The sequence below is a fragment of the Nipponia nippon genome, unplaced genomic scaffold (assembly GCF_047370975.1).
Source record: "Nipponia nippon isolate SJK-2023a ecotype South Korea unplaced genomic scaffold, ASM4737097v1 scaffold_20, whole genome shotgun sequence".
NCBI classification, from domain to species: domain Eukaryota; kingdom Metazoa; phylum Chordata; class Aves; order Pelecaniformes; family Threskiornithidae; genus Nipponia; species Nipponia nippon.
The window spans coordinates 2,952,884-2,969,201 of NW_028262337.1; the positions used below are offsets into that span (position 1 = coordinate 2,952,884).

A 16,318-nucleotide genomic window follows, 5' to 3' on the forward strand; every position below is an offset into this window, starting at 1 on the left:
CCATCAAATGAGTTGGGACAATTAGTTTTTTGAGGTGAATACCTCTGACAAAAAAAAACAAGACTAGGACCATCAACTTGGTTCACATCAGACACCAAGATTTCTGGTATTTGACGTATATGCTACTACTAACAAATTCATTCTGATAATCATAGGTAAAACTAACTTTGTGCATATGACTGTACAAAGATACAGTACGTTTGGACAAGCAGCTTCAAACACGAATTTTCACTTACTAGAATTTGGTGTATCATTTCTTGAAAAAGTTCATTGAAGGCAAGGCTGGGCACTATGTTTAAACTAAAAAAAAAAAAGAGGTAGTCTTCAAATTCATGAAGGGAAAAAAAATCAGAGATGTGAAAAATTGTAAAAGGACTATAGATAGGTATGAAACAAGTTGATGGATTATACATGCAGACTTTGTACTCCTACGTCGTAAGTGAAAACAAATATACATGACTGAATATTTATACACCTCTTATGTATCTACACAGATGTACAAGATTCTAAAGCAAGAACAAGTAATCGAGATAGCATAAATATATCAAGTTAAATTATTATTCCCTTTTACAACTATTCATGGCTGATCTTTGGCTCCAAAGCCTATGTTTCTTTGAATGTAAAAATAAGTACTGAGATTCCAACCCTTTAAAATAAGTGGAAGTACTGTTTTAAGAATCAGTAAGTTGGTTTACTGTAATCCATGAATATCACATTGCAGTAAATCATTTGCTTCAAAAGGTAATTAAATGTAATTAAAACATTTACGTATTTTAAAAATATATTAATAACGTGTTTGTTGTGAAAATAACATGAAAAACAGAGGAACTGGGGTTCAAATCAAATAACAATTATAATTTTCTCCATTTTTACTTATACTTCAGTGAAAAAGGATTAAAATATATTTCAGACTTTTTAGAAAAGCAAAGGAAAAAGAAAGATCAAATTCACAACAGAGCCACATATGTAGCTAGGGTCATGTCACACACATCCCCCTTTTGCAAAACAGCGCAATAGCTAGAGCTCTCACCAACACCTAGGGAAATCCATTTGACTGTCCCCATCTCTCTGTGGGGAGCTGAGCCCAGGATCTTCCACCTCTCAGGGAAACTCATTACCCGCAAGTCATACTGTGTCTCCTGAAGTGAGGTACACTGCTGACCTGTTCTCTTTCCCTAAAAAAATATAAACAAGAGCAGGAACTAAAACCTTCTTCCCAGGGAAGGCAACCACTAGACCAGAGATGGTCTCACTTTTTTGCTCTGCCAAAGCAGAACAACTCCGAGAGGTGATATTGTTATTGAAAGTATCCATGCCAGAAGTGCTATGCAAAGTAAATGTACAGGTTTAAATTCTCTTCAGCAGAAGACGGAAATTACCCTGCACTCCCAACATCTGGGCTCAATGGTTGTGATTCCCGAGTGGATACAGGAGACATCCATGTACACGCTCAAAAATACACACTGAAAATTGTGTTAGTGTGATTATTGAATTGTTATTTTATTAATTTTATTAACTGAATTCATTGTATTAATTTATCTATCTAAAATATCAATTAATTGAAAATACAATGCACACAAGACAAAATATTTTAAGAAATTAAAGAAGTAATCTTCCACAAGCCTGCTTATACCTTTCCCCATGTGTATTTATTATGATTCCCATTTTACAGGGTAACATATCGTAGGAGCTCTGCACTAATGAGCAGATAGGAAGGAGAATGCTCAGCTAGCAAGTTCAATATTCAGTTTTACCATTATCTTTCAAAACAAAAATTCATACTTCATACACTAAAACACCTTTCCCTACCAGAAATAAAATGCAGCTCTTGCAGGTTTCTCCTCTTTACACCAACTATACTCAGAGATCTCCATTTTTTTCCATTATTCAGCTTGTATTCAGATGTCTCTGCTGGCCATTTGCCTTCCACAGTATTTAAGCAGATGCAATGTAATTTTAACATTTCTTTAAAATTTCCCAATTTATACACTGCACACTCCAGTCTTATAATCCTTTATACAACATAGTGCTCTGCCTGCATTGCCAAAACAAATCTGCTAATTGTGCAGCTAGACAACGCAGTAATCGGATAGACCTGTTATTTACTTGTTTAAAACAGAAAGGAAAATCCAGAAAAACAAACAAGAAAGAGAATACATGATGTTCAAAGATGTTCTAGTTATTCGCCTAAGTAACTGTGATCTTATTAGTTTTACCTCTGCTCCTCTCACCATCTTTTCATTCTATTTACCCTCTAATGCTCCAGCAAGCTCCACGGAAGCAGGCCAGAGCAAAGCCTCACATATAGCCGTCGCAAGCAGCTCAGTGAAGGGTGGAGGTTTGGAATACAAACCATGTTCCTGGGAATGTAAAATCCACCTCTGACATTTATGAACATTGGTCAGTGTAATGGAATGCGATTGCTGAATAGCCCTTTTGCAATTTAATATAAGGAAACAAAGAAGTTTTTTTTTCAATGAAAACGGCTTTGGTTATTCTTAAGGAAGCAAACAATCAAATGCCTTCCAAAAAAACCCCAACAGAACAACCTATGTATACTTATTTATTAAATGTTTTTTTGATCTGCAAAACAGGAGATAACCTGCAATATCAAGCACTCCAAGAGATTGCCTTTACATGCAATGAAGCCGTTTCTCCTTCCAGTACACTTTTGTCAGCAGCAGTACTGCAGGTCATATCCATTGCTTGGTTGTAATTAAAAAACAAGGTTCCATTACATTTTGTCACAGGTATGCACAACACTGAAAGAGATGGTTGAGATTCATTTCTAAAAACAATATGTATTAAAATTAAAGACTATGTGTTGAAACTATTTATTGAATGATGGCAGATTACAGGCTTGAAATACATTTGTTAATTATTGTTTTAATTTAGTCATATGACATGGTTGTTGAGCCACAGGAAGATATTTGTTCCCAATATAGAGATTAATTTAGAATTCTAGTCTATCTTCATTGAGACAGAACCATCCGAAGGAAAATTGTTATATAAAATATGTATATTAGATAAAGGTTTTTTCCTCCACAATTGCCTTTATTTAAAAAAAAACCAAACAGAGAAAGTCACTTTGAGCTTCAGAAAAACATGTCAGTTTTCAGCCTGAAAAATAAAAGATTGATAAAGATATTAAGATCTGAAAATTTATTCAAACTTAACCACAGGCTTTGTTACATGCTTCACCTATAAATATTTATCAGAAAAAATATAAAAGGGAATTATTTAATAATCTACTTCTCCACTTTATATTTTGGTAGGGTGTTTTATTTTTCACAGTTGACTTTGAAGTCTCTTGGTACAAAGATTCTCTTTCTCCGATCTTCAGGCGTTCAAACAAAGCAGTCCGTATTCCTTAACAATGGCACAGCTCCCATGCTGCTCTTGCGATCAGCCACACTGTACAGGTTAAGGGTGACAGGGGAAAGTGTTTGCCTGCAAGTAAAGTTGCCTATAATCGTAGCCACTGATAAGCGGCTCTAAAATAAGCACTTAGAAACTTTGGTCAGGGACCTATGACCTGAACTATAAACAACAGCAAAAGTATCAAGGAAGCTATTTACTCCCATACAGACAGATGACGGTTGCTTTGATACAGCAAAATAAAAAGAGCTTCCCTTTACCATGGTGAATAAAACACCAGATGTCCATCTTTATCTTCCATCCATATTCACTCAAAATGAAGTGGTCTAAATATAATAAATAGGTTTCTGGCTTTCAGCAAATGAAAACATTTTACTTTGGAGATCTCAGAAGAGGTCTTAGCCACAAGCCAATATTCCCCAGAAAGACAAAATTTAATTTAGCCAAATATTTATGTTTCATTTTTGGAGGACAGTGAGTTATGAACTATTCAAACATGTTTAAGATGTGTAATAATTAGAACAGCCAAATAGATGTTATTAATTCATTGGTGGAGAACAGCAAGGAATTGAGGGCGAAAAATGATTAACAGAAATTTTCATCATAATCTTAGAAAAGATATTGATCTGTAAACTGCAAATCAAAATATATAATATGACAGAAATGGAACATGAAGCATATGCAAATTATTCTGATATACTAGTTCTGCAAATGCAGAGCTCCCATGGGTGACATTTTTTAAACATCAGTTTTACCATTTACGGCTCCTTATGGCTAGAATTCTGAAAGATGTTCAGGCAGAGTCCAGATGCTTACAAGTATCTAGGTCCCTAGCTCATTCTGAAATCCAAAGATAGACAGGCTCCTGACTTCCATCTTGTATCTTCATCTAACATCCTATAGATTTGCACACTCTGTGCAGAGCACTGGGTGAAACCGACTTTTTCAAAGCCATTGCAGAAATGGAAACGTTTGTACTGGAAACATGAAACCACGTTAAATATCATATTCCGTTTGCTCATTTTACCAGTGGCATAAAATCAGTATGTATATTCAATGTTAAGATAAGCTGCTATTCAATGACACTTCATGGAATTACAAATCAGTAGCCCCAGCAGGAACGTCTGCTACCATTTCAGGCAGATTCATGGTACCTGCGTTCCTGGGCTATAAAGCTACCTCTCCTTCCCTGAAGCAAGTCTGAACTCTGTTGCACTGTGAGGAACAAGTGTGGGAGTGGAAGTTCACTGCAGCTCTCCCATCCCTTTCACAGAAAGATAAATTTGGTCTAGCCTGTGGAGAACGTAGAAGTTGGCTGTGGCTTAGCTATGGTAGAAACAAACATGGGCACATCGAGCAATGGTCATACAGTCCTGGGGAATGGGGTGGGGAGGGTGGGGGGGTGGAAACTGCTGAATAACACTGACAGGTTGTATAATACTGAAGGAGTATTCCTCAGACCTGTCTTAACGAGAATTGTCTCTCCACAAAAGAAAATTAGCCTGCATGTGAATGACAGAGCAGAGCATACAGGCAGACTACAGGAAAATCTACCTTTAGGAAACAAGAACAGAGGACAGTTTAAAGGGAAGCAAGAAATTTTAAACTCATAGCAAATACCTTTAAATAGCAAACTAAAACCAAAGACATTTAATTGGATTCAGTCATCATTTGTGTCGTATTTCATTCACATCTAGCGAAGTAATATGCATATGAAATAATACAATTATTAGGTCCTGGATTTAATTCTTTTCAACATCAAAAACCTTGAAATTGTTTTAGATTTCTTCTTCCATTTCGGTGAGATCAGCCATCATAATAAATTCACTACTTCAATAATTACACAGTAAGAACAGGTACAAATCCTACTCAACTTTTCAACACCCAGCAGTATATCACTGCATTTAATATTCTGTTCCAAATTTCAAAAAACACCTTTAAGTTACTAAAAACATGTATTTCAGCTATTTACTGCAGAATGCATGGAATTAAAAGTCAACTTTGGTCATGTGGGCACCTAAATTAGGTTACTTATCTCTCACTTGTCCCACACATGCAACGTCTATTGCTTAATAAGCCACTGGATTTCAGACATTTTCGATTTTGACCCTTTTAAAATGCTCTGTTAGATTGCCTACCATCTGGCAGTGCTTACTCTTGATACCACACTCCCTTTGCATTACAGAAGTGTGTTTCTTATAATTATATCTTTAATGCGATAGATGTATGCAACACTAGAATTCCCAAGCTGGCAATAAACAGGCTGAGGGGACAATTTCGGCAAAGTATCTTGTTACTAGGTCTATGGTAACAGCATGTTCAATTGCATCAGGTTATAATTCTCAACAGAAAGATGCCAATCTGCCCAAGTCATGGGAAATAGAAAATGTGCATACAAATATTTTTTTTTAATTATTACAAGGTATTTATTTACAAACTCCAAGACACTATGAAGAATACCTAGGCTAACTTCTCACTGCTAGTTTGAACAAACAGCTCAGTATCTCCCAGCTAACAGACTCAGTAAGAAGGGAAAACTACATAGCAGAGCTAACAAATTAAAAAAAAAAAAATCAATGCATCATTTCCATTTATATAAAGGAATTCATTATATCTTCAGGAAGAAATGTAGGAGGGAGAAGGAAAAACAGAATGAGAGAAAAGAGAAGTTGTTTAAAAAAAAAAAATCTGTCACGGACTACATCACCATGCTCTTGCTAACTTTCAAATGAGAACTACGAGTTGCCTATAGCAGGATTTCACTACCTGAAAATTAGACCATAAGAAATGCTATAAATAAAAGACAGAAAAAGCAGGATTCAGTATTCAGGGAGTCACCTAGATAACAGTTTCCATGAACACTGGACACACAGCTCTGAAAAACAGGACATCTCTGAAGTATACTTGGTAAGGTGGGTTAACGAGAAAGGTACCCAATTATTAAATGAAGCTTGAGGTATATGCTTGATTTATTTTACTACTTATGTTTTGTTTCCAAGTTTGTGTTTAACAGACTAATCCTTAGTTGGAAAAGAAAATCTTTGTGTTACTACTGAGCTTGTCTGGCACTAAAGACAAGGTGAACCAGAGTGACAGGCAAGCTTGGCTGTTACCTTTACTAAGAAATCAAGTGCAAACAAGCCCCTATGCAGCCATGCCAAGGAACCTGTAGCCCAGGATGTGTTTGGAGAACCCAGAAGCTTGCAGGTGTGTACTGTCAGGCAGTAATATGTTTTACGGGGTAGTATTACCTACTACTGGTTTCATAGTAATTTCTCTACCAGACAGAAATCGTAAGTCCTCCTGGAATGAAAAAATAGACCGAAGTCACTCAAGAGCCTGACAGAAAACCTCTTAGTAGTCATGTGAAAACTTGATTGAATCCCCATGGTTTTGCAGCCATACATTTATTCCATCTCCTGGGTAGAGTTGGATAGATCTCGTTCTATGTATCTTATAAAAGTTCTGTATGTTTTCCATAGCTTTGACTAAAGCAAGTTAGAATAATCATTTATCACTAGGATCCTATGGTAAATTACCCTAAATTTACTGCAATCTACAGATTTGCTTAATGTCAGATCATATCAGAACCACACTGCCTATTGCTGCAGCCATGCCATAAAGAGAGGTGCTTCTTAGAGGATCTGATAAGTTATTGTAGCATACAACAGAACCAGCCAAGGAAAGAGCAATACTTCCATACTTTAGTCTGCTGACAGGAGAGAAAAAAAATGGAGGCAACCAGAGTATGCTACGTATAGTATTAGAAGATTTGATATTGTGAGGGCACATTTTACTTCTGTGGGGCTCTTTACACACTGGAGCTTTAGTGCAAGTGTAAGCTTCAGTGGATTTCAGACTGAGAATTGGATGAAAAAGAGCAATACTGCCTTAAAAAAAACCCTGCAGTCAAAACAATTTTTATGTATTTTGGCTATTTAAAATTACATCATTTAAAAAACAAAAACAAAACAAAACAAAACAAAAAACCTAGCTTTGACTGTGAGCATAAAGCAACCTGTGCTTTTTCAGTTGAAAACAAAATACCTGAATAAGAATTTTTAATAAATATGACATTTTTAGAGATAGAAAATTTATCAATATCAGCAGCACGCTAAATTCCAATAGTGTATCAAATTATTTGTTAAACCACGTACTTCATTAGATAAGATATCCACAAAAACAACATAGAAGTTAATAAAATAAGAACAAAATCCTAGTCTTAGCTATATGATGCAACTCCAGTTGTGGGAACTTCACTGGAATAAATAAAACAGGGTCTGGGGGTTGTTTTGGGTTTTTAAAAATATTTAATAGAAACAGATTGCATTTCTTTTGTAATTAAATAAACATTTTCTGAACACAAGTTCGCTCCAGACTTATTCCAGCTGCACTGCAAACGAAGGCAATAAGATTATTGCAAAATATCATGCAGCTTGCCTGAATCTGGCTATCATCAGCTTAAAAGATATTAGCAGAGATTTTATGGAAGCTAAATGACAGTGTCCTTGAGGTAGTACTGACTTTGACTCCAGCTGATACAGTTTTTGGTCATTAACATACCTTCCTATCTGTCTAGAACGAGCCCTCCAATAATTAGAGCTGAATACACTATGATTTTTAAAATTAAATCATGCCTCTGGGAAAGAATCAGGGAATAGACAGCTAAAGGACTTTCAAGCAATTAACGAGAACTGTACTGTCAGGTTAAAAATTAAACATTGCAAAGTAGGTTAAAAGTTTCCTCTCTCTCAAAAATTGCATGTTGGCACAGAAGACAGCTCTCAGGCATGCTGTTGAGTGAAAGCAGAGGTGAGAATGGATACCTCTTATTTAAAACCAAATGAATTTATCTACTAATTTTCATGTTCTTCCCTCCTCTCTAAAAATAGTATTTTGCCTTCTAGTACCTTCAAACCAAGCCTCTCAAAAAAAGCTGTCAAAGTTTAATTAAATATTACAATGTCACCAATCTTAGATAGGGAGGCAGAGATGCAGAGGTAAAGATTCATACTTTTTAAGTGACATCCGATTTCATACGTCTCTATTTCTGCTACCCAACGCTGAACAATCAGAAACTGAGCCACTCAAATTTTAACTTGATTATATAACCATAAAAAAGCCCAAGCAACTTATCAAACGTTACGCATTTTTAATTTAGCTTTGCAGCCACCAAAACCCTCAAACAAAATCCTAAGTCCAGACCTTTCTTTAATATTCCATGCTTTTACATAGTATTCCAATTCACAGTTCCCTCCATATATTCAAGTCCAAGAAACCTAGTACAATGAAAAAACTTTTACTGACTCGATTATAAGCATTGCTTATTTTGATAAGCTAACAAATAAAGCACCAGTACACATTCAAAAATGTGTAGTCTTGCTAAAATAATCAATGGGAATAACAGAATTAGTACTTTTTCCCACAGGCCCAAGCATGATGCTGATCTTCTGAGATCTAAATTTTGATAAGTTCATATATAAATAATATTAATCAAGCACTTTTTTTCTCACTGCAGTCAAAACAAAAAAATCAGAGAACTGAAGAACCAGTCTCATGATATTGAGCATCCCAGGTTGAAGTTTGAAGACTCACATATAATTCCTCCAAAACATCATCTTTTCAATTACTTAAAAGAATTCTGTAATATTTTGGTTTGATTTTGGTTTAGGTTTTTTTTTAAACATATCTCAAAATCATGTTGAACATATTTTCCTTCATTTAGATTGTGAAGAAGGTGAATATTCTAAAATTAAGCATCTTGCAGAAAAAAAATGTACTTGTGTACTTCTTCATAGGTGCTCCCAGTGATCTTCAAAACATCCCAAGTTAAATTAAAAGTGCCTCAGAGAACTGAGGAATTATTTGAGTTATGCTTACTGAGCCCTTTCTCTGCTGTAAATTTTATTCTATGTTCAAGTATATAACATGTCAAAAGTGTGAAAGAAAATGCAATGAATGGGCTGTTACTCCAGGACTAGAATGGACATCATGAAAATTGGGAAATGTTCAACATATATGTGAGCTCAGACTATGCATTAGTAGTCTACATTATCTAGAGACAGGAGGATGTCTTATCAATAAAATTAATTGCTTTCCTTGAACAAACAAAGGCATAATCCTCCCCACATTCCTTAGAGGTCTGGAAAGTGAGTGGCTGCTGCACCAACCTCAGGTGGACTCAGTTGGCTTGCTTTTGTGTTTCTCGAAGAAAATCTCAAAGGGGACAAGAGCACATGCCCCTCATGAGCCCAAAAGCACAACGTACACCTCTACATATTCATTTTCACTCATACATGCCTACAGCTGGTACAAAAAGAAATGCCAGTACCTAGCTTTAGTCAACTAGACTTCATAACAAATGAATCAGTGACAGCCAATGACGAGACATTATTCAATATTAAAAATAATAGGAACTGAAGATGAAAAACAATCTAATGCATTTCTGGCCCATATTCCACATCAAAGCATTTCCAATAGAATATCTCATTGCTTATTTTTGGTCCTGCTTCCTAAATGTCTAATTTAGATATTTGCTGTTGCAATTTCACCCTATTACTTCTACATAATTTCTTTCCTCTTTGTAACATCCATTTATGCATTTGAGGACTGTTAACATATTTCTCTTCAGCTTACCTTTATGGGAGTTGCATTTTACCGGGGAAACTATTATAAAGCTTAATATATAGCTTAATGTCAGAAAGACTTTTCAGACATTATAAATGCATTATTTAGATTAAAGCTACAATTTTGTCATTTTATCCTTTGGAGCATTTACAGAAGTAAAGTGCAAAAATTGTTGGAATGCAGTAAATAAAAAGCCAAGCACTACTAATAATCTTTTTAATACTAAATGGTTCTCTATGTTTAGTCACATACAAAGAGTGAATGTTCAAGTAATAGGAATAGTTTAACTGTATGATGTTTTTCTTTAATAGAAATAAAAATTATAATCGCCACAACAGTATTTGAAAATGATACATGAAAGATAGCCCTAGTAAAACCGTGCTTCAGTCATAAAAACTTAAATAATTTTAAAAAAAAAATTGTCTGTGCAAAGAATGTATACAGTATAATTATGAATCCCTGATTATCAGTTTATTAGCAAATAATTCAAAAGTCTCAATACTGTAAGAGAACCTCATGACAAATCCTGAGCAACAAGACTGAAATGACTACCTTGAGAATCCAAAACTACAGACATTTCATACTCCCACACTACCAGTGACATAACGTATCCATTAAAACCCACACTAATTTCTATCTGATCTATTTAATATAAACCAACATGATTTATATACTTAATTTTGAATACATATATATATATATATATCAATTACACTTAAGTATGATACAACACATTTTGTCTTCATCACATATAGCATTACCTTCCAACTCTACTGCTCTGTATAAACCTAGGTACGCAACAGCTCGCAAAAAGATAAATCCCATTAGCTTCAACTGAGACATTACAGACATGTGACAAAAGAGAGGGACAAAGTGCTTACCCTAAGCTTCTTAAAATATAAATGATAGGTATAACACGTGGAGTGAAGATCAGTCCCAAAGAAGAACAGGTTTTAAACCAATGCATGCACAAATTTTAGAAATACGTATGTGAGCTGTACATATAAGATGCACAGTCTACCATGATAGAGTGACTGATGTGGTCAAAGGCAGGTCCAAAAGATAGGTACAAATTAAAAAGAAAATTGATTCATAAGGCAAATGTAAGTTCAAAATGGAGAGAAGTACAATAAAAAACATGAGGCACACTACTACATTGCAATTATGACTTAGAGTTTGGCACATACTTAATTGAAAAATTAAACTGCATGTGTGCATGACAACATGAATGGGGTGCATAGAACTGCACAAAATAACAGAATGGGTTTTAACAGCAACAGACATAAGTTGCTATTCTTCCATAAGTACCTAGATGTACTCCCGCAAATATTATTGCCTTTCACCCTGATTAAAACCCATTGAAACCTGACAATAAATTTACTTACAAGGTAGCATCAACAGAGCTTTCTATGATTTATAAAGATTTATATGATAAACCTCATATGTTTACATGATAACCCTTAAATGTATATACAAAAAGGTTTTGAAACTGGAATGCCACACATGAAGAAAATCTGCTATACCTTTACTATTCACTACGCTCTGAAATTTTCTGTTCACATTTTAGAATTAACTCTGCTTTGACTTTTCTATTATCCTTAAAATAAGGCTTTGTGCTCCTTGAACAGGTAAGAAGTTACCCAGAGAGATTATCTTGACATAAAATGTCAATAGTTTTTTGCTATTGTTGCAAATCAGTTTGTACTTTGTATTCATCTACACAGGAAGAAGACCTTCAGCACTGCCTGCACCGCACCTCCTTGTCCACTACTCTGCCAGACAACTCCACATCACAGTCTTACTTCACTTCATTTTGAAGCCAATTAAAATTTTTCTCCCCACTTCCAGTCAAAGGCTGTTCTCAAACATCAAACTAAGAACTGCAACCATCAGAGTGCAAAGGCTACATTTACTCATACACGTATTATTCCCACTCAGTCTTTCTCACACATTGCTATTTCTGGTCAAAAGATGCCTCTCCCGTGTGACTCTGGAGGTAGTAACTGTTTTCCTTCTAGATTGCTGACTACAGATGCCCTAGCTGACGTGGTAATAAAACCAAGATTTCCATGACAGCGCAAGTTTCTCTGTGTACCCATATACAGGGAGAGAGGGAGATGCTACAGGGCCAGACCAACAGCCCGGGTACGTGCAAGCAAGCCCTCTGAGCATTAAAGAAACTCATGATGTGCCAAAGGACACCGAGTAATTAATTGGCTGAAAAATCAGCCACGTACATTTCCGCTAATACCAGAAGGCCGTAACATATAAAAGTCACCCAAAGCCCATGTCCACCGCAACTCTGCTCTGAAATGAGCGGAACGCGTACAGCAGCCGCAGAACCATGTGCAGTTGCTCCCATCTCCCGTTGGCTTTGTGCTGCTCTCATCCAGCGGCTGCGAGGCCACGGCGCTGGACCGGCGATGCACTCCCGCGGGTTTGTTCCTCCGCAGGAGAGACGGGACAGCCAGAGGCACTCGGTGTCTCACAGAAAGCATGCAGGACTTCAATAAACTCTAACCAAAACACTGATGATAAATTCACTTTTGTGAGTCATGCTATTATACAGAACTGTTGTACAAGTTTAGAGACACAGTAAGCACAGCTGCAAAGTGATAAACAGAGGTCTTGTGCTGGGTTTGATGTGCATTAGGTGCTCGGTTTACATAACAGCTTCCAAATTAGACATTAACCTCAGAAGACTGGGAAAAGACAACCAGGAATAAAATGGTCCCCTTGTGGAAAAATTATGTAATACTTATTGAATTTAATTCTCCAAGGGTGTATCTGCCTGATGAAGAGTCAGTTCCTCCCTGAAACACAGGCAGGAAGGAGAGCCATAAAACTAGAGACCAAGCCCCACAGGGACCCAAGTAACCAATTCACAGAGCACCAAGTTTATAGACACAGCTTCCACACTCTGTTCATACCCAAAAAGGGGGGTGGGAGGGCACAGGGATGCTGCCCACCCACCCCCAAACAACGCAGCAAAATATCGCTTGGTGCAGATAAACATACAAAGTTTTATAACAATCATAAGAATGAGGTCAAGAAATGTGACCAAATGCATCAAAGTATCCCAGCAAATGCATACAAGCATCCAGAACTAGAAAAACAAAAATAAATGAGAGTCCACAGGAACCTGTACCAGAATTTTCCCATGTCTTACAGGGTTAACCCAATATTCTCCTAAGTGTGCCTAAATTTAAAATTTACTTTTTTACACATACGTTTTCATATGTGCTACAAGCATCCTAATAATAGCTAAATTTACAAACTTATTCTTCCCACTTGGATACCACAAAATGTTCTGCTTTCACCTTTTTCTTGTTATTTTGGTAGAAAATTTAGTTCCTTGCCTTGGTGGTATCAGCATTAACACGGTGAAATTAGAATACCCCTGTCTCTTTGGATGCTTTAAGACTTGTCTACATACAAGCATTATGTTATTACAAAATCACATGCAAAAATAAATCAGAGCAACTCCATCGTTACATATGCATTTGTTCCAGTACAGAAACACTGCTAGGAGACATTACTAGCATTTCCGCGATTCCCATACAGGAAGGTGAATATACCTTATAGTACAACTTCGTCACCCATTTCTATAAACACTGCCACCCAAAAGGAGTAGTACCATTATACAGTTGCAATTATTTCAGGAGAAACAACACAAACATCTCACATTTCTCACTGAAATGGTCCTACTGGCTTAAAAATTGGGTCCTCATGCAGCCACATCATCCCAAGACTAATGAAAGACTATGAACTTTATTTAAAAAAACAAACACCTCTATTCTAATAAAATAAAGATGTAATAAAACCCTCAGAAAATACAGTTAATTTAAGAATGTGCAGACAACAGGCCTGAAAAGGATGCAGTGTTGTTTACTCCTACCGAAAAAAATAAGTAAACACATGCTATGATCTCTAAACCTTCCCACAGGAAGAATTAGGACAGAATTAGAAGATATTTCTATATTGAAAGAGAACCACCACACCTATCACCTGTTTCATGTGTCAGCTTAAAAAGTTACATGCTGCACAAGAGGATGCATAACCTCCTATCGCCCAAGACATCGTTGGGCTGTGCATCTCACTCAGAAACTAAGCTTACAACAAAACAAGGAAATTTACTTGCAAGAATGATCTCATTCATTTTAAAAGAATCCTTACATGAATAAAGTTACTCATGCACACACACGGGTAAGTAAGAGGCTATCAGACCCCCCTAATCCCCTACGCATGCTACCACAGCACCAGATGTGACCTGCTATGTCCCTCTCCGGCTGGCAGAAAGGGAGCGGGTGGACTCTTGGCTCTCTCCCCCCTTAATGCACCTGCTAGTGCAGCTGAGCTGGCATGCAAGGGGAAAAAGATACTCCAGGAAAAGAACGAGTGCAGCTTATTGCCTCCAGGGAGCCAGGAAAAAAGCAGGGATTTGAAGCATGATTTAGAGTCATAACTGAGTGCTGCCCTGCTCCTCCGCTCTTGTAGCTGTACCACTCTCAGGCTCGACTGCAAGGTGCTAGCACAGCTCACTGTGTAACATCTCACTCTGAACAGTCCTGCAGAAACTTGGACTTTGGAAGTATTTCCTCCTGTTTCCACTGGAAGCATGTTCTATTTAACCTACTTTTTCTTAGAAGATCCATGCAACTATTGAACATTCTGGATTTTCCTTTTTTAAACATGGTCTCCAGTGCAATTCACTTATTGTGTACGCACAGGCTGTTCAATTCAAGCTGTTGATTAAATATGCTTAACGACACCAATAGTTCTTCAGCAGATATCGTAGAAAGTGTTAAATTTACAAAGGCATACAGCCAGCTGGCATAGAGAATACAATGAAATAATCCTTCACTTAAAAGGTAATTTTAAAGGGAAATATCTCTTCCCAGGAATTTCTTTGCACTGCTTGTCATATGAATTTTCCAATTTGGCGTACGTTCAACTTACTGTGAAAGCAATGCTAATTTAGCATCACCTTTACCCGTCTACCTATGAAAACGTAGTTTCCCACACAGCGTTAGCTTGAAGAAAGTTATTTTGCTGCAACTCTGACTGAGATGTGCTTCTTTCACGCGACCCCTTGAACAAGTCCTTACGCCGGGCGCTCAGGCTGCGCCCAGCGCGGACCCCGGGGATTTTATTTCTGTCTGAGGCCCCGGCGAGCTCTCCCACCCCGGGGCAGGGCCACGTCCCGCTCCGGCGGCGCCCCTCGCCCGCTCCCCGCCTGAGGGACGCCGCCAAGCCCGGGACGGACTCGCAGGCGGGGGACCTGCGAGCCGGTCCCGGGTGCAGCACGCTGGAGAGCGCCGGGCCGGGCCAAGCGCCGGGCCGGGCCAAGCCCCGCGGCCGCCCCAGCGGCGGCGCCCGGCCCGCGGGGGAAGCCCCTCACCTCCGCGGGTCGCGGCCCTCCCCACCCCAGGCCGCAGCCCGCCGAAGTTGGCGCCGGGCGAGGTGCGAGGCGGCGGGAGCGACGCTCCTGCCTCCCGCGGCGGGGCCACCCGCCGTGCGGCGGCGGGAGCCCGGCGCTCACCTGAAGTCGCTGTAGGGGTGGATGATCCAGAACCCCGCAGTTTTAACCCTTTCCTGCTCCTTCTCCACCGCCTTCTGGCTGCCGAACATGCGGAGGGAGAATTTGTTGACCCCCGGCTGCAGCATGGAGGTGAACTGCCGCTGCATGAAGCCGTACTGCCGCCGGGGCCCCTCGGCATCCTCGAAGCCCACCACGGGCTCCTCGCCCCCGCCGCCGTCCACTTTGAAGCACACCGAGTTGCCATGCTCCTTCACGCCGCCGCTGCCCCCGCCGCCGGGGCTGCTCTGGGCTTTCTCCGCCGGGGCCGCCGGCTTGGCTGGGAAGGCGTTAGCGCTGCCATCGTCCCGGCTGCCGGCAGAGGAGCTGCGCTTCCCAGCCTCCATGCTGCGGGGCGGGCGCGCCCCAGCCGCGGGAGAGCGCGGGGAAGCCTCGCCGCCGCCGGTGCCCTTCAGCGGCGCGGCTGGGCTCGGCCGCCCTGGGCTGGGCTGGGCTGGGCTCAGCTCCGCGCCGCCGCGCCGCCCGGCATGGCCAGCGCCGCCGACTCCCAGCCGCGCTCCCGCGCAGGGCTGGCACCGCTTCCCCTCGCCCGCCCCCTGCCGGCGGCCGCGCCGCGCCGCCCGCCTGACATTGACCGCCCCGGAGTCCTTGAGGGGGCCGAGGCGCCCGGGCCGAGGGGAGGGGAGGAGCCGGCGGGGCGGGCGAGGGAGGCGGGCTCTGCCCGGGCCTGGCGGCGGCTCCACGCGTGGGTGTGGGTGTGGGTGCGAGTGCGGT

The 16,318-nt window shown here is 39.6% G+C and overlaps 1 protein-coding gene across 1 annotated transcript in view; it reads right to left on the minus strand.

The window, feature by feature from the left end:
- HCN1 (hyperpolarization activated cyclic nucleotide gated potassium channel 1) overlaps nucleotides 1-16,035 on the minus strand; it is a 208,669-nt gene extending 192,634 nt beyond the window's left edge. The window contains exon 1 of the mRNA XM_087759700.1: nucleotides 15,548-16,035. Coding sequence (XP_087615826.1) covers nucleotides 15,548-15,930 — 383 coding nt within the window. The 5' untranslated portion in view covers nucleotides 15,931-16,035. The remainder of the gene's footprint in view (nucleotides 1-15,547) is intronic.
- Nucleotides 16,036-16,318: the final 283 nt, after the last annotated feature.